General features: G+C 34.9%; 1 protein-coding gene across 1 annotated transcript in view; it reads right to left on the reverse strand.

Annotated features, from left to right (window-relative positions):
- Positions 1-7,690: 7,690 nt before the first annotated feature.
- Positions 7,691-25,629, reverse strand: part of LOC130835572 (centrosomal protein of 152 kDa-like) — a 31,868-nt gene continuing 13,929 nt past the window's right edge. The window contains 3 exon segments of the mRNA XM_057707199.1: positions 7,691-8,144; positions 8,146-10,633; positions 10,820-11,334. Coding sequence (XP_057563182.1) covers positions 7,769-8,144; positions 8,146-10,633; positions 10,820-11,334 — 3,379 coding nt within the window. The 3' untranslated portion in view covers positions 7,691-7,768.

A 25,629-nucleotide genomic window follows, 5' to 3' on the forward strand; every position in this document is an offset into this window, starting at 1 on the left:
CGTGCTCTTAAGACATCGGAGAGGAGAGTTTGCAAAGACAATTAGTTATGTGGGCCTCTAGTTCAAAGGGGAGGAGATCTGGGATGGCAGTTCACATTTGACCATCACATGTGTATAAATAGGAATTTAGGGAATCGTCTGTGTTTTGTGTTCTAGCTCATAGTCAACAGGTAGGGTTTTTCTCCAAAATTTTAGTTTCTAATAGACCATTTTTAAATCTAGTATTTATCATGAATATACGTATTTAATATAACTTGAATCTTGAAAATAAAATTAACTTCTTCTCAACTCACTCTAAACACCTTTAGATGTAGCCAGGCAGCAGGGCACCTGCAGCACAAAGGGTGGGAACCAGGAATGTCAGAGCCCGAGAGGAGTAAGGAGGGCATCCAGTGCAGGGACTGGTAGTGGTGGTGGCCCTGAGTCACATATCAGAGCCCCACATGGTGAAGAGGCTATTCACACAGTGCAGCCCTGACGTGAAATGTGGGACCCCAGGAAGAATGAAGAGGACATCTGCATGTTGAGGGGCACAGTGGCCCTCTGCAGGATGTGGAACCCAAAGAAGAGTAAGAAGGGTTTTACCACAGACAGACAGGGGACGGTCCAGAACAGGGTTTCAGAGCCTTGGTGAAATGAAGTGAATATGCATACTAGAGAAGGGGCTCAGTGTAACCCACGATGGTAAATGAGGGTTGCTGAAGGGATGGCTAAATGTCAGCATTAGGGAAGAAAGTGTGTAAAATAAATTGGGAACAAATTATTATGCCTGAAAATAAGAAGTTGCTCAGAGAATGATGGGAATTAACAAAAGGACAAGAAAAAAAATCTTTAAAAAACTGACCAAATATGGAAAATTTTGAGTATCAAAAGAAATAATCATAGTAATGAATTATAACTCATTGAATAAAATAGGAATCTGACAGTACTTACTAATAGAAATAAATAAGTGAATAAATTAAATGTTGAGTGAACAATGGGCTATTTACATAGTATCAAGTATCTCCCTCAAAATACTTTTTAGTTACTAAGGGAAGAGAAGCCTGGCAGAGCCACCTTTACCAACTAAACATGAGCATAGCCAGTAATGATACAAATCATGTACTACGAGATTGGAAACAATATTAGTTCTGTGATATTCCTGCCATAGATGTATAAACTGCTGAAATGAATCATGAGAAGCATCAGAGAATCCCAAAATGAGTCAATATAAAATGGTACAAAATCTCCAAATGTGTCAATGTCATGAAAATCAAGAAAAGATTAAGTAACTGCTCCAGACTGAGGAGACTAAGGTGACATGGCAACTAAAGATAACTTGAACTAGAACTTGCTCTTTTTTGCTCTAAAGAATATTACTGATACAGGTGGTGAACATTGACTAGGATCTGAGTGGCAAATGGTAGTAACATGCTATTATTAATTTCCTGATTTGTTGTCATCTTGGGGCTATGTAGGAGAAAGTCCCTGTATTTAAAGAATATGCTCTAGCCTATTCAGGATGATAGGGAACCATATCAGCAACTAATTTTTAAATGGATCAGGAAAATAATGTTATTTGTACATACATTTAATTTTTCTCTAAGTTTGATACTGTGTTTTGAAGAGCACCAAATCATCTGGAATTTATATGTAACCAATTGTGATTTCTGTTTATGTGAGAAAAAGAGCAGAAAACAAAATAAAACATTATCTAAATGGAATAAATATTGTGCTTCCATATGTTTTCAGTCTGCCTTTTAATCAACAATGCATCCGAACTCATTTTTAAAACACACAAAATTTGACATAGGAAGATGATGAAGAACATGAGCAGTCAGACACACGTACCCAACCCAAACACAATAAAAAAATAATGCACTTGATTTCTATAGTTGTGGTCTCAAGCATTTCAGGTTAAATTCTGGCTCCTAATACTGAAAATCACTATTACCATATTACAGAAATCCCTTCTCACATAACATTACCGTTCCTTTCTGAGCCTGCCTTTGGAAGAGCAGATAATGCAAGATGTGAATAAAGTACTTATCAATTTGAGATGCTTTCAAGTCAGAATGAACTGCTGAATGAATCATTAGATTTTAGTAACTTGAAAGCCCTTGATCTTCAACATAGCCTCTTAAGAATGGGATGTGCCATTTATTTTTCTTTCACCCAAGCTTTACTATTGGATATCTGGTTACCTAAAAAGATAGGATGGTAATATTTAAGATGCTTCCCTCCTCTCATCTATATTTATAACTTGATATCTATCACTACTCTAAAGTAAACAATAAATTCAGCAGGATTTGGATCCTGGGACCTAAAGACATATAATGCTTCCGTTGGAACTTAATGTGCCACCAAAGAAGAGCTCTGTCCTTGCAATAAAATGGTGCAGTGAGCTAGCTGATTACCTTCTAAAGTTATCACTCTAACTTTTCACATCATGATCCTAACATTTCATTCCATTGTAGAAAAGGGATGTGTGGAGGGAGTAAATAAGGGAGGAAGGGGAGCTTAGATAAAATTCTTTCAAAAAGAAAGCCATTGACAAAATTAATAAACGTAAAATAGATGCTAAATGGCAAAGATTTATTACTATTATTATGTGTAAATCTGTCTATGGCCTTCTGATTTTACAGACTGCACTGAAACAACCAGACACGTGACCTCTTTCTCAAATTAAATAATAAATAGCACGTGAAGATTGGGGAGAAGGGCAATATGTAACTGGTGTCTCTTCAATCCACGTTCCTGTTATCACAATTAATAGTGTCTTCAATAGGTATCTGCTCCTGGTCAGAACAACTAAATTACTTGAATTGTGCCTTTCATCTCCCCTTCATCCCCCACACCACTACTTCAGGTGTCCATTTGTCCTCATAAGCAAATACACTCTGCTCCAACGTGGCATCCTAGCTTCTTAAGTCATTTTCTTAAAAGGCACTCCCTGAAAAAAGAACAGTAAAATCACACCATTTTCCCCTTTTCAGCTTGAACTCTCTTTATTAATGCCCACCATCTCTGAAGATCCAAAAGAGTCTATGTACCGCCTCCAAATGAGGCCTAGAGTTTCATGCATGCCAACTACTTTAAACTCTCACAGACAATGAAAGCTTGAATCTCATTAAGGTCTTGAGGTCCACTATGTCCACTAAAGTCCACTAACACCACTGCTACTTCCTCCACCAGGTACTCTGCATTCTTATGATAACAACTGGTTGCTCCAGCAGTGTGACTATATTAGAAGCCCTTAAAATGTCAAAACCAATAACAGCAACAGAAAAACCTGCTATGCTTTCTGCCAAAGATGAGGGAATCTCTTTGTCTTCCTTTCTCCCCCTCTCTCATCTGTTTGTTACTATAGCACTTGGCTCTCATTAAATGTCTGCCATGTACTTCAAATACCAATCAGAGGACTTTAATGAAATAACCTCTTCAGGTTGTATTTTCCACCCTCAGTCTATCTAGGACTCACATATAAAACAACAGGCAGCCTATTGTGATCAATCTGAGAGTTAGAATTCTGCTATCAAAACTGTCCCTTTCTTCTGAATATTGGACATTGTAATTGGAGCAGCTGTTATGTGTTGAAGCCTGACCCTTTCTTCCCTTAGGATGATTTTTTTTTCCAAGAAGCCTCCTTTTTGGCCAGCTCATTCATTCTTTTAGTCCAGCTCACAAATGTATTAATCCTAAGCGGGCAAAAGTTAGTCTCAAACCAACAATTTCTTTCTCATCCTGCACAAGTGCGTTAAAGGTTGTTATATTCTTGATTCCTCCATTTTAAAATGTTCTTGCCTTTAATCTATGATTGACACTAATTGAGAGAAGAGAAGGAGTTAGACAAGGTGACAGAGAAAATGCCTGTAATAAAACACAACAAAAGTGAATTAGGCTAATAAATCAACACCCCACTGATGTGAATAAGTTCTTTCTGTGACCCTATTTTACCTGCCCTAAAACCTTATAGTTAAATTAAAATTAGCAGATTTTCATTGAGTGCCGTGGTAATTTCACATTTCCAGTCATAGTAGCATGATGTTTCCTGGTGGAAGGGTATTTGTTCATTCATCCCTTCACTTGATTAACAATGTCTATTGTGCTCCAGACAGGCATGTACATAAATAACTGCACTATAGTCGGTAATGACACATAAGCAGCTTGGACCAGGACCAGGCAAGTAGAAAGGAAAGTATCATCAATTCTGCTTCGTTGAATGAAGGAAAGTTAACAGAGGAGAACACACATGAGACTTGGTCTTACAGGTCTCAGAGTCTATCAGGGGAATGATAAGGAAGAACACTATAGGCAGAATAAAAGTTTGTGCAAGGAATGAAATAATGAGGCTTGTTCAGGGAACTGTAAATAGTTCTATATACTTGAAGACTCCCAGAAGCCACAGATTTGGCATCAGAGAAGCTGGATTTGAATTTAGCTCTGACATTTGCTATCTGTGTAACTTAGATCAAGTCACTTAACCTTTCAACACTTCAGTTCTACCAATTTGAAAAATGAAAATAATGGTATTCACTTCAGGTTTTTATAAGGATGAAAAAAATATATGTGCCCTTTAAAGAGTCTTGCCACAGCACCTGTCATACAGAAAAAAACCCTATAATTGCAAACAGTTGTTGTGGTCAACATTGTCATCATGACTGTTGTTGCTGTTAGTAAAGGGAAAAGAGGAAATAAAGTGAAGAGGTAAGCAAGGATCGTCACAGAGGACTTAGATGTTCTGCTAAGAAATCTGATCAGCACATTCCTAAATCTTAATTTCAATGATAATAACATTTTTCAACATTTAATGAAATCCATCTTTAAAACTTACCATTCTTTATCTGCACAATTTAACCTTCCAATTATCTTTTTATCAGTCATTATTACATTTACTGATCCCTTCCCTGTCACACATTCTTTCAATGTCATTTTTCTTTTATGTTTAGCTATGTAAATTTAATTGTTTTTCAAAGATGCACAAATTAATTTTCATTTGCATCTTCACTTGTAGTCATTTCTGTGAAGGAAGAATTAAACTTCTAACAACATTATTATCGTAAAACCTCTCAAACTTCTTTTCTTCATCTTAATTTTCTCACTAAACTCACTTGCTTAAATGGTTAGCTGTTAAGAAAAGGGAAAAAGTACTCTTTTATCTACATGCTTTAACGGAGCTACAAGACCGACATAACTATATTAATTATGAAATATAAATAGAGCTTTCATTATATGTTGTAAAAAACTTGTTTTTTTTAATCTATCCTATAATTTACAAATGTGGACAGATCATTTGGTTCAGATTTGCCGGTCTGTACAAAAAAAATGAAGCTATGTATGGAAGCTATCAGGAAGATATTTATGCATGAAAAAGAATTTGAGTTTGAATAGCATCCTGTAAAAGTATATGTTTCTTCGCTATATTTCAAAGTAGTTATTTCCACAACTCTCACCAATGATATATTTGTATTGCCAAATCCCTCCTACTGAACTAGCAATAACTGAAAAATTCATCAGACATAAAGATGTTTGAAAAGAAATATATAATCTAAAGTAGTTACACTTTGCAAGCTGAATATGCCAGAATACTACCTTTAAATTTTTTTATCATAGTAAAATCATTAAAAAATATATTCTTGGAAAAAAACTCATAGAAAAAGAGATCAAATTTGTGGTTAAGGGAGGCTGGGGTGGGGAGAGGAAGAACTGGAGGAAGGTGGCCAAAATGTACAAATTTCCAGTTATAAGGGAGTAAGAGGAACATAATGCACAACATGGTGGCTGTAGCTAACATGGCTATATGATGTATAGGAAAGGTGTTAAAAGAGCAAATCCTGAGTTCTCATCATGAGGAGAAAAATACTGGGTCTTTCCTTTTTTTTTTTTTTTTTGTATATATGTGAGATGATGGATGTTAACTAAACTTATTGCAGCAATCATTCTATGATATATGTAAAGGAACTCATTATGTTGTACACCTTAACCTTATACAGGATGTTTATCAATTATATCTCAATAAAACTTGAAAAATTTTTGAAGAATAAATTTTTTGAAATTGAGGAATGAACCTTTAAATATTAAGGCCTTTATACAGTAGGGACATATTTAACATCTTTATTAAGATATAACTCACAAAATTTGCTCATTGAAAGTTGAAATTCAATAGTGGAACTACCACCAAAATCTAAATTTTGAACATTTCCATCATCCCATTATCCTGTATCCAATACAGTCACTTCCTATACCTGCCTCAACCCTAGGAACTACGTCTATTTTTTGTCTCCATTAATTTGCCTTATCTGGACATTTCATATGAATGGATTCATACAATATGTGATTTTTTTGTAATTGTCTTCTTTCACTTAGCAGGTTTTCAAAGTTCATCCATTATGTAGCATGTATCAGTAATTCACTCCTTTTATTACTGTTATATCCATACAATAACATTCTTTTGTATGGATGTAACACAGTTTGTTTAGCTGTTCATCAGCTAATGGACATTTGGGTTGTTTCCTTATCTGGCTTATTATGAGTGATGATACTAATAACACTAAAGTACAAATTTTGTGTGGATGTATGTTTTTATTTAACTTGGAATGTACCTAAGAGAGGAATTGCTGGGCATATGATTAACTCTATCCTTAATCTTTTGAAAAATGTCCAAGCCATCTTCCAAAGCACTGTACCATTTTTCATTTCATCAGCAATGTGTAAGGATTCCAATTTTTTTCACCTACTTTCTATCCTTTTGATTATTTCTATCCCAGTGGGTCTAAAGTGGTATTTCACTTTACATTTCTGCAATAACTAATGATGGTGACATACTTTTTGTGTGCTTATTTGCTATTTGTATACCTTTTTGGAGAAATTCAGGCCTTTGGCCGATTCTTTAAATTGGGCTCTCCCATTATTTATTTGTAAGAGCTCTTTATATATTCTGAGCACCAGTTTTTTATCAGATATATGATTTGCAAATATTTTCTCTTGTTCTGCAGATTGTATATTTACTTTCTTGGAGGTATCATTTGCAACACAAAAATTTTTAATTTTGAGGTAGTCCAAATTATCTATTTTTTTCCCTTGCTGCTTGTACCTTTGGTGTCATATCTAAGAAATCATTGTCTAATATTTGGTCACAAAAATTTACTCCTATGATTTCTTCTAAGAGTTTAATAGTTTAGGCTCTTAGGTTTATTATTTATCTTAGGTTTTTGTTTTGTTTTGTTGGTTTCATATAAGGAAAGGGTCCAACTTTATTTTTTGCATGCTGATATCCAGTTATCCCAGCACCATTTGTAGAAAGGACTTTAATTCTTCATTGTATTGTCTGTGCATTGTTATCAAAAATCAATTGACTATAAATGTAAAGATTGATTTCTGGACTCTAGTTCTATACCACTGATCTATATGTTTATCTTTATTCCATCACCACATGACTGTATTAATTACTGTAGCTTTGCAGTAAGTTTTTTTTTTTTGACCATATGCAAGTTTATTTAAATAATTTAACACTGCACAGAGAGCTAATTTATAAGTATAAAAACAGATGGTTTAGCAACCAAATACAAGCATCACACAGAAGAAGGTTACACATACACCATCAGGTCTTTGGAAGATTAAGGCAACATTAATATCTCAAGTAATTTTATGAAAATAATTTACTCATATGATAGACATTATTAGAATATCTCAAAATATGCAGAGCCCACAAATATTTTTCAGTATGAAGTCTTCCCTTCCAGTTTTCTTATCAATATATTAATGATTCTTCTTAAATACTCTACAACAATTAGTCTAGATTGACAAATGGGCTATCAAAGCCACTATCTTGTTGGCTGGACAGAGGAGCAATTAATTTTCTTGAAGGCTGCGGACACACTGCAGATGGTACTGTGCTGCTCAGGGTCTTGAAATCTGACTTCAGTATATCAGCCTTATGATGAGGTGGGTGTCCAAAAGTCATGCTGATCTTCCCTGCCTGGGAATACGTGGTTTCTTCTGAAAGGTCTGAAGCATGACCACTCTGACATTTCATAGGTTGACGAATCATATTTTTTTTCTCTGAATCTGAAAGACAACTTGTTGCTGACAACTGTTTGAAATTAATAGCTTCAGTGAGCGTATCCAGAGTTTCTTGTGGCCTATCATGCAAAAATGACACTTCAGGGTAGAGTGGCACTGTTGGAATGCCAGCCTACAGAGTCACTGAGGTCCCCTTCATCCTTTGCTGGAGTTTTCTTAACACCCAAACTTTGACTTTTCTCAGATGCAGCATTTTCACTTTCCATTAGTGGACTACACTTATATACTTTTAAACCAAGTCTTTCATTAGGACTTCGAAAAGTTACATGCACGGATTCGGATTCAGAAAGACTAGGGGTATATCTAGGTGAGTGTTTATTTCTGAAAGATCCGAGAAAGGGGTGTGTGGCTGAGTGCTGGAGTGATTCAGAGTCAGAATCACTGAGGAGGTCTTTCTTCTTGTGCAAACCAAAGCCTCTTTCGCCTTCACAAGGAACAAACTCAGGAGAAACATTCCTTGGCAAAATGTCCAGGTGCTTGTGACTGTTATTCTCGAACTGAAAGTCTGGATGTGACTCTTTGGAACCCTCATGCTTTCCGTCCCCGTGCTCTGCATCCTCTAATCGCCTTTGTAAGTTACAGGCAGCCCTCCTCTTAGGAACTTGGTCGCACATACTTCTGGGGATAGTTTTTATACTATTTGATTTTCTTTCACTGTGACATGATATATTCTGATTCACATCATTTCTTTTTGATTTTTCAACTCCAGTCAGCATCTCTGAAGTCAGAGGCAATACTGGCTGTGTAGTTTTGCTCTGGGACCTATTAGAAATAGGTGTTTCCAGCAATTTTGCCATGATAGCAAGTTTGCTAGCAGCATTCATAATCTTTTTCTCAGCCCCTTCCTCTTTTCCATCATCCTGCAAAATCTGCTGAAGGCAAATCAAATAATATTTGCACATCTTTCGGGGGGTTTCTTGACATTCTCGCAATACCTCTGCTTTTACCATTTCTGCAGCTCTTTCCTTACTCTCCTGAATATAACGAAACATATCACGCTTAATTTTTTTTACAGCTTTAATGTACTGCCCACGAAGTTCTTCCAAGGCCACCCCTTTACATGGGAGGCAAGCATTTTCAATGGCCCCTTCTGACAGTGAACTTGGTGGTAGAGTTTTACAAAGTGTTCTCAGTTCTTCCAATTTATTCTTCATGTCATTGTTTTCTTCTATTAATTCTTCAACAACTTTACTATTCTCTTCTCCAATTTTTTCCACTACAGCTTTGTTCTTCCTTTCTGAGTGCTGAAGATGCCTACAGGATTTTTCCAGTTTTCTTTTCAGATCTTGACATTCCTGCTTTGCCTTTGCAAGTTCTTGGAAGCAGTGCCCACAGCATGAATCTTTAATTTCAAGGCTCTTTTTCTTATCAGCTTCTGCTTCTTGCATGGCCAAGGACTGAGCGTGGTGTCCAGATGCAGGTGCAGGAAGGACTGCCAGGACTCCAGGGTCTCCTCTGCCAGTGACCCCTGTGGCAGGATCCTTAGAAATCTTGGTCATATTTCTCTTTCCCCAGTCTGAGTCGACAGTCTCTATAAGTAGGGAGAGTATATCTTGAAATGCTTTCTGTATGCAGACCTTTAATTTTTCAAAATACTGCACAGACACCCACTTCGAAGAACAAGTCACCATGAGTTCTAAAAGGTGCTTGTTCTCTAAACCACTGGCTTGCTCCTTCTGGGTGTCCTTTAAGAGAAACTCAAGGACAGTTAGGATGTCATCCTCATACTGACAGATTTCCAGTTGGATCCGCCTGGCTTCCTGCACAGTCCATTCTCTGTGATACTGGTCTAAACACGTTTGTAATTCTGTCTCCTTCTGAAGAAGTAGCTCAGTTTTTTGTTTCGTAAAGTCTTCCTTAGCTGCTGCAAGCACCTCATTAATTTTGTTTCGATGATCATCTAAAAATTGCCGGTAATCTTGTTCATTTTGTTCTTGAATTCTACAGATTTCTTCTTGCTTTTCTTTGTTCCATTCACTCCGGGCCTTTGCCAACTCGGCCCTGACAACCACAGGGATTTCTTCGTTCTTTAACTCAAGCTCTCTCTGCAGAGAATGAATCTTCTCTTCCAATTCCTTTCCAGGTATGACATTTTTCTTCATATTTGCAATCTCGCTTTTCCATTTCTCTTTAGCTTCAGAAACAGCAAACAATATCCGTCCGGCCACAGACTGCTCTTGTCGCTCCTCCCACTTCTTCTGTTCTGCTCTTACAAGTGTTTTATACTCTGCCAGCTCCGGCAGTTCCTCCAACCACCGGTGACGAGCGTTTTGCACAGCTGCTTCCACCTGTTTGGCAATATTTTCACAATATCTGAGTTCCAATTCAACCTCTAATTTCTTCAAGCCCCCTTTGATGGCTACTTCCTTCTCTTGCTCTAAATTTTGCTGGATCTTTTGTTTCTGCCCTTCTATCATGATTGCCATCTCTTTCTTGGAAATAACATCAATGGTGGTTTCTTGGTCAGTTTGGCTGCAACAATCTGAGGTCTTCTTTTTCATTGCCTTTATATTTTGGTCCAGCTTACACTGCCACTCCTTTTCAAGCTGTTGAATAAGTTCTTGTTTGATCTCCTTCTGTTCCTTATCCCAGTGTGCTTTGGCTAACATCACTTCATTTTCAACCTGCTGTTTAATATCACTTTCTTGTTCTTTCAGCCACATGTCCTTTTCCATCACAAGGGTATCTTGGTACTTTTCTTCAGGTTCCACCTGCAGTTTCCTTACATACTCTTCTCTTTCCTCCAATAGCTGTCTCTTCTTCTCCTGAGCCTGCTGCTCCTTCTCCATGGTCTTCCTGAGAGTCGCTTCTAGATTCTCTTTCTCTCTGCACACTTCCAGGTAACATTCCTGCACAGCCGCCATCTCCTTATTCACCTGATCTAAGTCAGACCTAAGTTGCAAGCAAGTTCCCTCATAAACCTCAAAGAGCTTCTGTTTCTCCAAAGCATGCTTTGCTAACAGGCTTTCACGTATTTGGGCTTTCATGGCTTCGTGGTGCTGCTGGTAAGTCCTTTCACACCTATCCACAGCTTCTTGTTTATCACCGTCAAAATCTTGTACCATTTGTCTCATTTGATTGCATAAGTCTTGATTTATATTTCTCAGTTTTCCTTCAGTTTCTTTAAGTTCCTGATTTTGTTGCTGCAAAACTTGAATTTCATTTTTAAGTCGCAGAATATCATCTTTGACAATCATATCGGAAGAGTCAGGCCATATTTGATTAGTCGGCTTTTCTGAGGTATCGGTTTTTAGTGGAGGGTCCGCACCGCAGCTCAGCGTTCCCGGACTGAGACGTGGATCCACAGCTGAACAGAGCATCCGGGAGTGGGAGTGAGGGAACCGGAGAGCTGGTTCAGGGTGAGAAACATTGCTGCCAGTAAGGTGACGGACCGAGAGGACAGGAGGGAAGAGGTCCGCGGCGAGGAGTGCCCGTCCCTGAGAGTTGCCCAGCCATGATGGTGGCTGGAAGCTGCAGGCTCACGGGTGGGGGGGGCTGCAGTAAGTTTTGAAATCAAGAATTGTGAATACTCCAATTTTGTTGGGTTTTTCCCCCCAAGATTATTCTGGCTTTTGGGGTCCCTTGAGTTTCCATATGAATGTTAGGATTAGCTTGTCAGTTTCTGCAAAAAAAAAAAAAAAAAAAATTGGTAGCTGGAATTTTGATAGGTATGCTATTCAATCTCTCAATCAATTTGGTTAATATTGTCATCTTAGCAATATTAAGTCTTCTGATCCATGAACATGGGATGTAAGTTTATTTAGAACTTTTTTTAAAAATTCCTTTCAACAACATAGTATTTTTCAGTGTACAAGCCTTGTGCTCCTTTTGTTAAATTCCTTCCTAAGTGGTTTGCTAATTTTTGAGGCTTATTGTAAATAAAATTATATTCTTAATTTCATATTCAAATTATTCATTGCACTATGTAGAAATACAATTGATTTTTGTATATTCATCTTGTATCCTGCAGCATGCTGAATTCATTTGCTAGTTCTAACTGGTTTTAGTGAGTTCCTTATGGTTTTCTATACACAAGATTATGTTATCTGTGATTTGAGATCATTTTATTCCTTCCTTTACTATCTGGATAGCTTTTATTTCTGTTTCTTATCTATTTGCTCTGGCTAGAACCTCCAGTACAATGTTGAGTATAAGTGACTAGAGAGGACATCTTACCTTGTACCTGCTCTCAGAAGGAAAATAGCCAGTGTTTTATCATTAAATATAATGTTAGCTGTGGGGTTGTGTACATACTAATTATCATATTGAGGAAATTCCCTACTATTTGTAGTTTGTTGAAGACTTTTTTTTCACATAAGGATGTTGGATTTTGTCAATGACTGTTCTGCATGCCGAGAGATGATGGTTTGATTTTTGTCCCTTTTTTCTATTAATATGGTGTATTACATTGGCTGTCAGATATTAAACATTCACATTTCTCTCTCACTTATGGTATATTATCATTTTCATAAGTTCTGGATTATGTTTGCTAGCATTTTGTTGAATATTTTTGTGTAGTGGGGGAGCAAAATTTGCCACCCTAAAATGTGTCTCTTTGGAATGAAGATTAATTTAGCCTGATTATTTTTAAGAAACAGAAAACTCAGGAAGTTTTTTTGTTATCTCTCCCATAAAGGGCCTGTTTCTCAAATAGAGCTATCACCAGAGATATCTGCAAAGAATTAGGGCTGGGGTGGAGCTGGGCACGGGATCATCAGACTTCACTCTGTGTCCCATGGTCATTGCATGGTAAATATTTGTTTACCAAATACTTGCTTTTTTCATCTTCATAAGGATTGTCTTTGAAGTCTCAAACCACTACCTCCAATATTCTCTTTTTGTCTTTAGCTAAAGGTGGCATTTAGGGTAAGGGCTTTGGCCATTTTGGCAGGTTATTCAGTTTTCCTAGATCTCTCCCATGGATACATGCTATTAAACTTTTGTTTGATTTTCTCCTTTTAATCTATCTCATGTCAGCTTAATACTTAGACCAGCCAGAAGAACATGGAAGAGTAGGGGAAATTTCTTTCTTCTTGACAGTGTCTATATTCATAAAGGATATTGTTCTCTGCTTTTCTTGTGATGAGTTTGCCTGGTTTTGGTGTCAGGATAACATTGACCACATGGAATGAGTTCAAGAAAGTCCACAATCACCTTCTAGAGTTGGTTTCAATAATTTTGTCTTTTCTAGAAATTTGTCCATTTATCTCAGTTATCTAATTTATTGGTATATAGTTATTCACAATATTCCCTTATAAACCATTTTACTTCTGTAAGGCCAGTAGTGATATCTCATCATCCTGATTTTGGTCATTTGAGTTTTCTCTCTTATTCTCTAGGTCAAAAATTCTCTTAGCCAAAAATTTGACAATGTTGTTGATCTTTTTAAGAAATCAACTTTTGATTTTTTTGATCTCTTCTATTATTTTATGTTCTCTATTTCATTTATTTTCCTTCTAATCTTTATTACTTTTCCCCTTCTACTTGATTGGATTTAGTTTGCTCTTTTTTGCTTAGATTCCCTTTTTTTTACTTTTTATTTTATATTGAAGTATAGTTGATTAACAATACTTTGTTAGTTTCAAGTGTACAGCAAAGTGATTCAGTTGTACATATACATGTATCTATTCTTTTTCAAATTCTTTTCCCATTTAGGTTGTTACAGTATATTGAGCAGAGTTCCCTATGCTATACAATAGGTGCTGATTGGTTATCTATTTTATATATGCCTAGTTTCTTGGTATGAAAGTAAGGTTATTGATTTGGTATTTTTCTCCTTTCTTTAACATAGCTGTTTATAGCAATAAGTTTCCCTCTGAGCGCTGCTTTCACTGAATCCCATAAGTTGTGGTATATTGTATTTTGCTTTCACTTACCTCAAGATATTTCTAATTTCCCTGGTGATTTCCTTTTTGACCCATTAGCTATAAAAAGAGTGTATTGTTTAATTTCCACAAATTTCTTAACTTACCAAATGTCTTTATTGATTTCTAATTTCACTCCATTATAGTTGGAAAACATACTTTATGTAATTTCAATTCTTTTAAATTTAATGAAACTTGTTCTATGGCCTAACAGGGTAGAAAATAATCAGTTGAAAACTTACAAAAATGAAAATTGTTTCTAAAATAATTCCGCTTCACAACTTAAAGGAATGTAGCAACCCCATTAACAACATTAAAGTACTATTGTTGCTTTTGATAACTTTGAATGCTTTATTTCTTGTAATAAAGTTATGACAAATCTATAAATACCTCTCCTTTTTAAATCTTACATTCAAATCAGGTTTTCTGACTTCAGACTACACAACAAAGCTACAGTCTTCAAAAGAGTATGATACTTAAAAAAAAAAGTATAGTACTGGCACAAAAGCAGAATATAGATCAATGAAACAGTATGGAAAGCCCAGAAATAAACCCATGTACCCATGGCCAATTAATCTACAACAAAGGAAGTAAGGATATACAATGGAGAAAAGACAGTTTCTTCAATCAGTGCTGCTGGGAAACTGGACAGCTGCATGTAAAAAATAAAATCAGAACATTCTCTAACATTATACAGAAAAATAGACCCAAAATAAATTAAAAACCTAAAAGTAATAAGACCAAATACTAGAAAACTCTTAGAGGAAAACAAAGGCAGAACACTCTTAGACATAAATTGCAGCAAGATCTTTTTTGATCCACCTCCTAGAGTAATGAAAATTAAAACAAAAATAAACTAATGGGACCTAATAAAGCTTAAAAGCTTTTGCACACCAAAGGAAACCATAAACAAAACAAAAAGACAACCTACAGAATGGGAAAAAATATTTGCAAATGATGTGATCGACAAAGGATTAATTTCCAGAATATACAAACAGCTCATACAGCTAAATATCAAAAAACAAACAACCCATCAAAAAAATGGGCAGAAGACCTACACAGACACTTCTCCAAAGAAGATATACGGATGGCCAAGAGGCACATGAAAAATGCTCAACATTACTAATTATTAGAGAAATGCAAATCAAAACTACAATGAGATATGACCTCACACTGATCAGAATGGCCATCATCAAAAAGATTATAAATAATAAATGTTAGATAGGGTGTGGAGAAAAAGGAACCCTCTTACACTGTTGGTGGAAATGTAAATTGTTACAGCCACTACGGAGAACTGTATGGAGGTTCCTTAAAAATCTAAAACTACAGTTACCATATGATCCTGCTGCCAGATAACTGAATCACTTTGCTGTACACCTGAAACTAACACAACATTGTAACTTAACTGTACTTCGATAAGATAAATAAATATTATATTCATGTCTTTTTTTTTAATAATTGAGATTGTCTGTATTTTCTCTGAGATACTTTCACTTCATCAGAAGCAAGTAGTAAACACTAATTTACTCATTGTTTTTAAAAGTAACATTGACATTCTTTCCAAATTCTTCCACATTATACTAAAACTTTTCAAAGATTAATAATGGAGAAAATGTTGTGAGAAGAGCATTGAATGTTCTATGATCTACTTAAAGCTAAAACTGGCTACAACCAAATTTGTATCTTCCTCTACCCATAACATTATGCCTTACCTCATATATGGGTGTAACTCTGCATAGCATATATTGTGTGTCCAATAAGAGAATGCTTATTTGATTTTTTTTCACAAACTTGATATCATAATATAACCAACAGGAGAATATCTAGAATAGCCAGGAGTTTTTTCATAAAAAGGAGAGGAGAAACTCTTGGGATGGATACTTCCTCCAGGAATCACTGGAGAATTTGTAATTCTAGTCAAAAGCCAATAAGTTTTGCTTAAGGAGAAGGAAAAGGACAACAAGGGATAAACAACAGGGTCAGGAGCATAGAAAATAGACACAACAAAGAGCAATCAAAAAGCAAAATGGTATTAATTTTAGAACAGAAAAGCAACAACTTCACATCACAACATCAGTAACTCTTGTAGAAAAGATAAAGAGCACAGGAGAATAAATTCATACAAAGCAACTGGCAGCAGATGAGGCATACTTCATTCTAGCATATATTAATAGATTTTATTAATAAAATGTTTATTCTATGTACAGTGCTAGCAATTTAAAATATAGTTCTTAGGTTATGCATTTCCAAATTTATTGCAGTTCATTGATTGTTCACTTACTGTACTTCTATTTGATTTGTGTTAAGATATTTCATTCTTTGTTCCATTTCTAACCATTCTTATTTTTTCCAAGAGCCTTTGGCTATCTTTCTCTTTCATTGTGATGTTATTAACAAGTTGATCTCTCCTAAATTTTATTTTTTTATTTTTTTTATTTTTTTGGGGGGTACACCAGGTTCTCCTAAATTTTAACTGTATATTCTTCAGTGTTTTCTCCAAATTCTTATACCTGATTCAGCAATTTTTATACTTCTTAATATTATCAAAGTTTTGCTAAATAAGTAAATACTCAAGAATACATTAAATTCTTTGAAAAAAATAAACACTGAGACATGTACATTTTACTTATAAATGCTCTTATACTCCATATTAACATTATAAGAGATGATACATAAGAAATAATACAGGCAATAGACATCCTAATTATATTTTCAAAAAGATTAATAAATATTTGAAAATGTACTCAAGTGTTATAATACCTATCCATTAGCTTTGTCAACATTTATAAATTAAGCATGGTTTTTACCTGCTCATCTTAGTCTTCTGTGAATGCTGAAGTAATGACATACACACACACTCAGCTAAATATTCAAGAGAAAGATAATAAGAGAATTGTGTGCTTTATGGGGACATGAAAGTTGGATTATAAGCAAAACTTTAAAGCAAACATTACAAATGACATTGCTGATAAAGGAACCTATAGGAGGGAGCAATATTTTTTTTGCAGATTTCAAAAACTTACTTTATTCTAATAGGAAATGAAAACATGATTTAAAAACAAGTTTAGAGTATGATACTATGTAAGCATAAGAGAAGAGCTTTTTAAAGTGGACAACTGGGACTTCCTAGGTGGCACAGTGGTTAAGAATCTGCCTGCCAATGCAGGGGACACAGGTTCAAGCCGTGCTCTGGGAAGATTCCACATGCTGTGGAGCATGGAGCAACTAAGCCCTTGTGCCACAACTATTTAGCCTGTGCTCTAGAGCCCGAGAACCACAACTATTGAGCCCACGTGCCACAACTATTGAAGTCCATGCACCTAGAGCCTGTACTCCACAACGAGAAGCCACTACAATGAGGAACTCGTGCACCACAATGAATAGTAGCACCCACTCACATTAACTAGAGAAAGTCCATGTGCTGCAATGAAGACCCAACACAGCCAAAAAAATTAAATAAATAAATAAATAAATTTAAAAAATAAAATAAAGTTGACGACTGGTATAATTAGTAGCTAAAGTCAATATACAGTTGTTATTTTGTCACTATAGACTTTTTGTAAAGGGGAGATATGGGTTCCCAGCAACCAAGCAGAAGAATAAATACACACATTCTATTGCCCCATTTTTATTTGGGGCAAAATGAGGACTGCAGCCCAGGAGACAGCATCCCAGATAGCTCTGAGAAACTGCTCCCAAGAGGTAGGGGGGAAGATTAGTATATATGTGATTTTATTGGAAGGGAAAAACATGCAATCAAGCACATATTGTTTACAGAAGGTTACTGCTAGTTACGAGGAACAGACGTCACCATGAAGGATTTTAGTGTTTTTCTAGATGTGAGGAGATACAAGAATTGGGCTCGTAAAATTGGCTCCTAAAAATATCTAACTATCTGAAGACCTGTTTTGCCAGGTTTTCCAGAGCACAGAGTGCCTCATTTCTGCTTTCCACCCTGAACTCCTTTCAGGGGGTGTTGAAAGTCAGCAGCTGGAGCAACACGTGATTTAATTCTTGTAGAGGTAGATGGCAAGTGCCAATGGTGAGTGCCAATTGTAGTTGACATCATTCTCTCAGTCCCTCATTCCTCCCTGGCAATGAAAACACAAGAGCCCTCTTTATTTTTGGTCTAGGAAAGGTTGTCTGAGATTCTCTTCACTGCTAGAGACTTGGGAGAATTAGGTGGGAAAACAGGGAGAGCATGAAAGAGAAAAATAGAAAGACAAACAATCTGCTGCATGCTTTTCTGTGTATTCTGTTATTTTCATGTTCTATGGTCTGACAGGATAAGAATCAGTCAGAATATTAAAAGGCTGCAGAATCTTTGAATGTGTTGGCATTTTCTTTCTCTTAAATATTTATACATTTTTCCCCAAATGTGATCTCATGAATTCTACAGATCCTCTTCTTCCTGTCACTAATCTATATTATGTCAAGCTGTACACATTTCCAAAATCCAAAATGCTCTCAGTCATGTACTTTTCAAAACTACTTTGGGCCGCCTGTCGTGAGTTTAATTACTTTGCCCTAAACACTTTTATCACTAAACAGCACATTCTTTCCTTCAGGTCTTTTATGTACAAAAATGGAGGAAAAAATGTTTCCTCTGCCTCATATTTCTCATCTAAGGAGTCCTCTCACTCTAATATTTAATTCTGCCCTCTGGTCCCTTATTTCTAATTTACAACAATCAAAAGGTCCACTCGTTATAATTTACCTCCTATAATTAAATGTTTTAATTCAAGTATTTCTAATCTCTAAATTTTCAAAGAAAAAAGAGAATTTTAACTAGAAAAGACTTCATCAGTATCAAGGAATATCAGTTCAGCCAACCATCTCCATGGAGCTTTGAAAATATAGGAGCCAGGTCATGAGTATATTCTTACTTCTTAAATGTGTTTTCTGCAAATGTTAGCTATGATCTCTTTTCTCTGATTGCATGCTGACTGTCCCTAATTAAATTATAAGTGACTGTGTCTTTCCCCAGAGTATCCTTTGATTAGTAGTTAAACTTGCATTTTTTCTCAATTGCCAAAATTAACCTGTTGACTGGAATTTTCAAAAAAAAATTTAATGACTCTCAATTACAAGACTTGTGCTCAGTAGTAAAACTTGTTTTCAAAGATATTATGTATATACATTTATGCATTTTTAACTGCTTTCTTCTAACCTTCAAGTCTCAGTTTTCAAGTCACATTTATATATAATCTCTGTTGAAATGAGTTAGTGAAAGTTTAAGAAATTAGACATCAGGCAGTCTGTATTTGAATCTTGAATCCCTCCGAATTGGCTGTTATAAATTTAAAAAGTTTCACAACTTCTTGGAAAGTCATGGTAAATTCCTCAGTCTTACTTTACAGCCATTGATAAAATCAAGAAAAAAATACACGTTAAAGCATTTTGTAAACTATAAAACACTATATGAAGTGTCTATTTTTTTATGAACTTTGTTATCAGCACTGACCTTTCCTCCAATATTAACAGGTAGTTAAAATACTCTATAATTTGAGAAGCATTTTTGAAAAATTGCTCCAACCTACATCCCTCCAAAACAACTTTTCCTTATTAACTTGAACTTATGGTCAAAATTCCACCATCAGAGGCCATTACCTAGTTTAAATATGTCTATCTCTAGAGAGAGATGGCATATATTTAGTGACAGTACTGTTTTGAGATAAAAATGCATGGACAATAATGCTTGGATTTAAATCCCAGCTGTATCATTTATTAGTTTCATGACCTTGAGCAAATTTTTTAACTTACCAGTATCTTAATTTCTTTACGTGTAAAATTGGGAAAATAGTAGTATCTACCTCATAAGGTTGCTATGATAATTAAATTAATTTATACAAATTAAGTGTTTAGAACCGAGGTTGGCACATACCAGAAATTAAATAAATGTTGTAACTATTTATTATTGCTGTTATCATTATTAGTTCATGCCTCTTCCTTACACCAGCTGTTTCTTTCCCCTTAACTGCAGCCCATATGTTGTATCCTGTTCTCCCACCATTGTTATACATAAATGCCATTATTTCCAGGAGGTCTTTTCTGACTTTTCAACTCCCTCCCATTGGAGTGAAGAGTAGAATGAAAGAGGAGAGATGAATGGTCACCAAGGAAATTTTTCTTCTTTATAATTTTACTTAAGATTTGCCCTACCTATGGAAAATATAAAATGCCTGAGAAAAGCACAGTGCATCTCTTTCCTTTAACTACTCTCAATGTGACATTAAAACAGGTAGAGAATTACTTTCATCTATGAAAAAATTTGTCTCTTCTGCCAGTTGGTTGTATCAAAGCAAAAATTGAACGGGACAAAGTTAAACAGATTAGGAAGATTTTATTTGATACCATGAAGGGAATTTTATTTAATGTACTCACAATTCATATTTGAAACTCTAGTCCTTAGTGTGACAGTATTTGGAGATGAGTCCTTTGGGAAGTAATTAAGCTTAGATGAGATCATGAGGGTGGGGCCCTAATAAAGGAATTAGTGCCTTTTAAGAAGAGACATCAGAGAACTTGCTTGCTCTTTCTCTCTGCTGTGTGAGGACACAGGGAGAAGGCAGCCATCTGTGAGCCCACTTCCCAGAAGATTGATCTTGCATTTTCCAGCCTCCAGAACCATGAGAAATAAATTTCTATTGTGTAAGACATCCAGTCTATTTTGTGAGGACGTCATGAAATGGCTAAGATACAAGGCTATTGCAGTAGAGAAAAGAGGACAGAATTCAGCCTGAACTTAACTTCACTGAAACAAAAGGGAGGGGGTTTTAAAGTGCCAGGGTAACTAGTGGAAAAGTACTGGAGGATGTTAGGAGGGGGAGGTTGGTCAATGGGATGTGTTGAACAGATTGAGCTTGCAAATTCCTAAACTTGCAGGTCTCTTTGATTAATCTATCTGTGTTTCATCTGTGTTTGCTAATTGGCTCCCACTGAAGTTAGGGAGATTAGGGGTAATATCTCCTTGATGATTACATTTTAAATGGATGGCTCCTACATCCTTGGGAAAGACATTCCTGGGTTGTAAAATTAGAAAGAATCTTTAAAGAAGTCTTACATACATCTAAAATGGCCAGAGAAAGTATTTATAATTACAAGTTTTCTAAAGTAAATGCTAAAAAAAAGGGAGGTCAGTGTCCTGTCTAAAACTTAGTCAAGCTGGGGGGAATGTTAAAGCACTTCTGATCCGTCATCATTGTCATCCCTTAGCCACCCACCCCCCTCAAACTGTTTACATAGAAATAAAAATATTGACCCTATCAGATCCTTCTGCATCATATATCAGCTTGTCCTACCAGATTGGGATTTCATAATTTTAGTTCCACTCAAGTGTTGATTTCTTTTCAAAGTCCTCTTGTACAGAGGAGTTCCCAAGCATAGAAATTAACCAAAATATAAGAATATTGGCTTACAATAGTAATATAAAAATAATAATATTATAAATAACATAAGATGCCTGTGTTTGCATGGGTGTGTATGTGTGTATGTATACAAAATAATTTACCTTTGGAATGAAAAAAGCATTCATAAATAGAAACTAACAGTAGTGATTTTTTTTATTTAACACTTTCTCCTATGACATCTTGTTAACATTTATTACATCATGTAAGGAAAGTTTCCTTCCCTCATGGATCAAAGTTTCTAAAGTGAGTTGGGTTTACCAAATAGATAAATCCTTGCCTCTGATTCTCATTTGTGAAACTGTTTCTTTTGTTGTTGTTCAAATCAAGAAACTAAGGCCTTGGTACAGGTGTATCAGCTATGTCAAATAAGCTAGTAAAGAGGAACTGAATCTGCCACCCCAGAATACATCTCTTGGTCAAAAGGATTACTTTGAGCTGGTTATTAAGAAACAAAAACAAAACAAACGAACAAAATAATCGGACACTATATGAGAGAAGCTCAGAACAGGTAGAAGTTACCCCTTTGTAAGAGACATTTACATTTATAAGGGACATTTCCATTTGTAAGGGTGTTTCCTTCTCTGTACCAGGAAGAGAAGGATGACTTTTTATTACCGGGAAGGGTCTCAACAAATAACTTAGAAGGATAGAGGGAAAATTATTTTTCCTTCCCCAGACTGGTAGTAATTAAAACAGAAATTCATGCAGCATGCATTTGTAAACTCAACTAAATCTCTTCTGATTTTTGTTAAATCATATAAAAACCATCTCATCAACTTCACAAGAAAAGAGCAATTGAGGATTGAGCCAGCTTTAAATACAAATTTAAAAGTTTTTAAAAAACCTAAAAATTACCATTAGCTCTATTTATAAAGAAACAACTTTTCACAAGGTGACCTTTTCCTTGAAAGCATACATAGAGTCCACTCAAGTGATGCATTGCCAGAAAGTCTAAATATCACTAATTTCCTTTGCCCAGGAAGAAAGAAGCAGCCACGTTGACTTTAAACCAGTTAAGATGCAAAGTTACCAAGATTAAAATATTGACCTTATAAGCCCTTGTTAAATCTATGAGTGAAGGGATGACTATATTATTTAAGTAAAATTGTAATAAAGCAAAGTCAAACCTCCAAAAAATTAAAAAGGAAGAAAGCTTAGTGGAGAAAATGCAAAATGGAAAATATACAATTACCCAAATGTATTGAAGATGTAAATTAGCTTCATTTTAAGATGCTGTGAAGGGATAGCTTATTTTCTAATTAAAACAAAAAAAAACCTTTTCCTCCCTATTGGTTGGACACACTAGTATGAGGACAAGTGTATTACTAGGCACCATTTATCTGCAAGAATCACAATCTCCTTAGAGAAACTAAAAGGTTGAAAAACTCATAAGCAAGTTGTCTTTCATACTTCTTTCTTTTATTCCTACCATGTGAAAGAGAAGACAAAATAAATCTACAATTGATGTTATATTAGACTCGGAGGGAAAGGACATCAAGGCTACAACACAAGAAAAGCACTGACCCTAACTCCTGGCCTGGGTGGCTACAAAGTTCCTAATTTCTTTCTGCACCACAACTTATTCTGAGCACTGAATAACTCTAGTTACATCGAAGTGTAGAATCATCTTAAGGATTATTTTGAGTACCTAAATTCTATTTATTCAAAGACTTTTGATATTTCTTCTCTTTTTAAGAACTGGCTATTCCTTATCTTAAGAAAAATAAAAATGTATGCTAGATTTAGATTCATGAAAAAGAGAAATTAGAAAATTTATTTATGGTTCTACATAATTCAGTCTTGTTTTAGTCCAAGCACTGAAAAATAAAAAATAAACCTTATTCTATTCTGGTTGGATTGATGAACAGAAAAAAAAAAAAAAAAAAGCTGTTATACTGAGAAAAAAATGGGGAGACAAGAAAAAGAATTGGTAGACAGATGGAGATGTTATCTTCACAAAGTTCTTCTCTACATGAAAACCTAAACTCTATCTTTGGAGAGCTAATCCAAAGCAAGCTCCATTTCATTTCTATATACAAATATCTGGGATAAACTAATGAACTTCATCCTGATCTAAACAGGATTAGAAAAGAATGCTTATCATCCTCAGGGATGAAACAGAAATAGAATGTTATCAGTGTAACTTCACTATATTAGCTTAAACATGTCAGGAAACATAATATCTTTCTGTAGTGTACAAACCTTGCTAATTACTTGTATTATCTTGTTATCCAGGTTTCATAACAGGTAGTAGATAAATTATAATTGGTGCATCCCTAAAGACTATAGATTAAGAAATAAACAGAATAGAAAAAATAAATCTCTGCTGATTACCTTTAAAATCCTCAATAAATCTAGTTAAGAAATGATTTTAAAATGTTCCTTTCTGACAGTAATGGGGCATTTTGTCAGTTACTATTGTAAGGTGAAGATAGAGTTATTGTATAGCAAAGTAGTTAGTATCCAATGCTGACTTTTTGCTGCTGCTTATATCTTGGCAACCATTGGTGATAAGACTGAGAATTGGTGCTGGTACAGAGACAGCTCCTTCATGAAAAGGCTGTTTTATTCTGAAATAATTTTCACTGAGTAGCACAAATCTAACAATAAATATTGGAGATCAACAACTCAGCAACAAAATTCATACCTAAAAATCTAAGATCTGGGTGAACTCCTATAGGTTTCTTTTCATGAATCACAACAAAGTAAAAGCAGCCACAGAATTATACTGAGATATTTGCTTTTAAAATCATTTTGTATTTCAATAAATATTTTATTTTGCATATATTGATGTATGAACCTTTAAATCATAAAGTTTCTCTTGAAAGTTTGATGATATATAAAATTTGTTCTTTTATAATAAGGAAGCTCTCATTATTTCTTACATATATAAAATTTATAATAGGGAAAGATGTATGTAGGTCCCTTTATATCATTTTCATACATGTAGAGTTATATACATGTATGAATATATAATGCATTAACTACATTATATTAACTAATAATTATTTAATTATGTTATACAGGTACAGTAAATTTTAATTTTATAAATTTAATTCCCATATCTTAATATATCTTACAGTTACCTTATTTTTTTTCTCAAGATAATATAGAAGACTTGTAGATCCGAAAATGTACAACCCAAACTAAAATTTAACCACAAAAGTCAAAGAATCAAAACACATTTAAGTATAACATGTATGGGTACACTCAATAAACAGTTTATGCAGCTCAATATCCAAAAAACCTAGAAACTGTCATACAAAGTGAAGTGAGTCAGAAAGAGAAAAACAAATATCATATATTAACACATATACATGGAATATAGAAAAATGGTACAAATCAACTGGTTTGCAAGGCAGAAACAGAGACCCAGATGTAGAGAACAAAAATATGGACACCAAGTGGGGAAACAAGGTGGGTTGGGGGGAAATGAATTGGGAGATTGGGATTGTCATGTATACATTACTAATAAGAAAAGTATCACATTGTACACTTTAAATATATGCAGTTTATTGTATGTCAATTGTATCTCCATAAAAATTCTTAAAGAAAAAAAAAAATCTATGGGTACACTAAAATCTTCCAATAAAATTAAAATGCCAGTTCCAAAGAGCACTTAGGCCCTCTATCTCTGAAATGTGTTTAAATATCAACATTTTAAAATGGCTTAAATAAAATGACTGAATCAGCTTTGACCAACACCTATGTAAGCATTCATTTCAACTAAGGATTTCCATGAGTTAGCAAAAGATATTTCAATGAGTATTTAACATTTCTCCTGACTCTTAAATACTAAAATTACCATCACCAACAAGAGGGCAGTTATTTCTCAAGGCTTAAAATTGTTATAGAAAAAAAAAAGGTTACAAACAAAATTCCAGGCAAAGTGTTAGTCGCTTAGGAATTCCCCAAGTCAAAGAGACTTTCAATTTCAATGTCTAAATAATTAATCTTTAGCCTCAAAGGAAAAAACAAAACAGTCTACCTCTGATATATGCCTGTTACCCAGAGACAGAAACTACAAATAATATACTAAAATTATTTTCCTCAATAATAAAAAGTGGAAAACTTTCCATATCATGTTATAAAATTAACATAACTTTGATACTCAAACTTTTCAAATATAGCACAAGAAAGAAAACTGTGGAGCAATTTCATTAAAAAATATGGACACAAGTGCCTGATAAAATATCATACAAATCTAATCTGACAGTTTATTAAGTAGATAACACACCTTAACCAAATATAAAACATTTAAAAATATAGCGAGATGGCTCAAAATTAGGAAATCA

The sequence above is a fragment of the Hippopotamus amphibius genome, chromosome 14 (assembly GCF_030028045.1).
Source record: "Hippopotamus amphibius kiboko isolate mHipAmp2 chromosome 14, mHipAmp2.hap2, whole genome shotgun sequence".
Classification (NCBI taxonomy): domain Eukaryota; kingdom Metazoa; phylum Chordata; class Mammalia; order Artiodactyla; family Hippopotamidae; genus Hippopotamus; species Hippopotamus amphibius.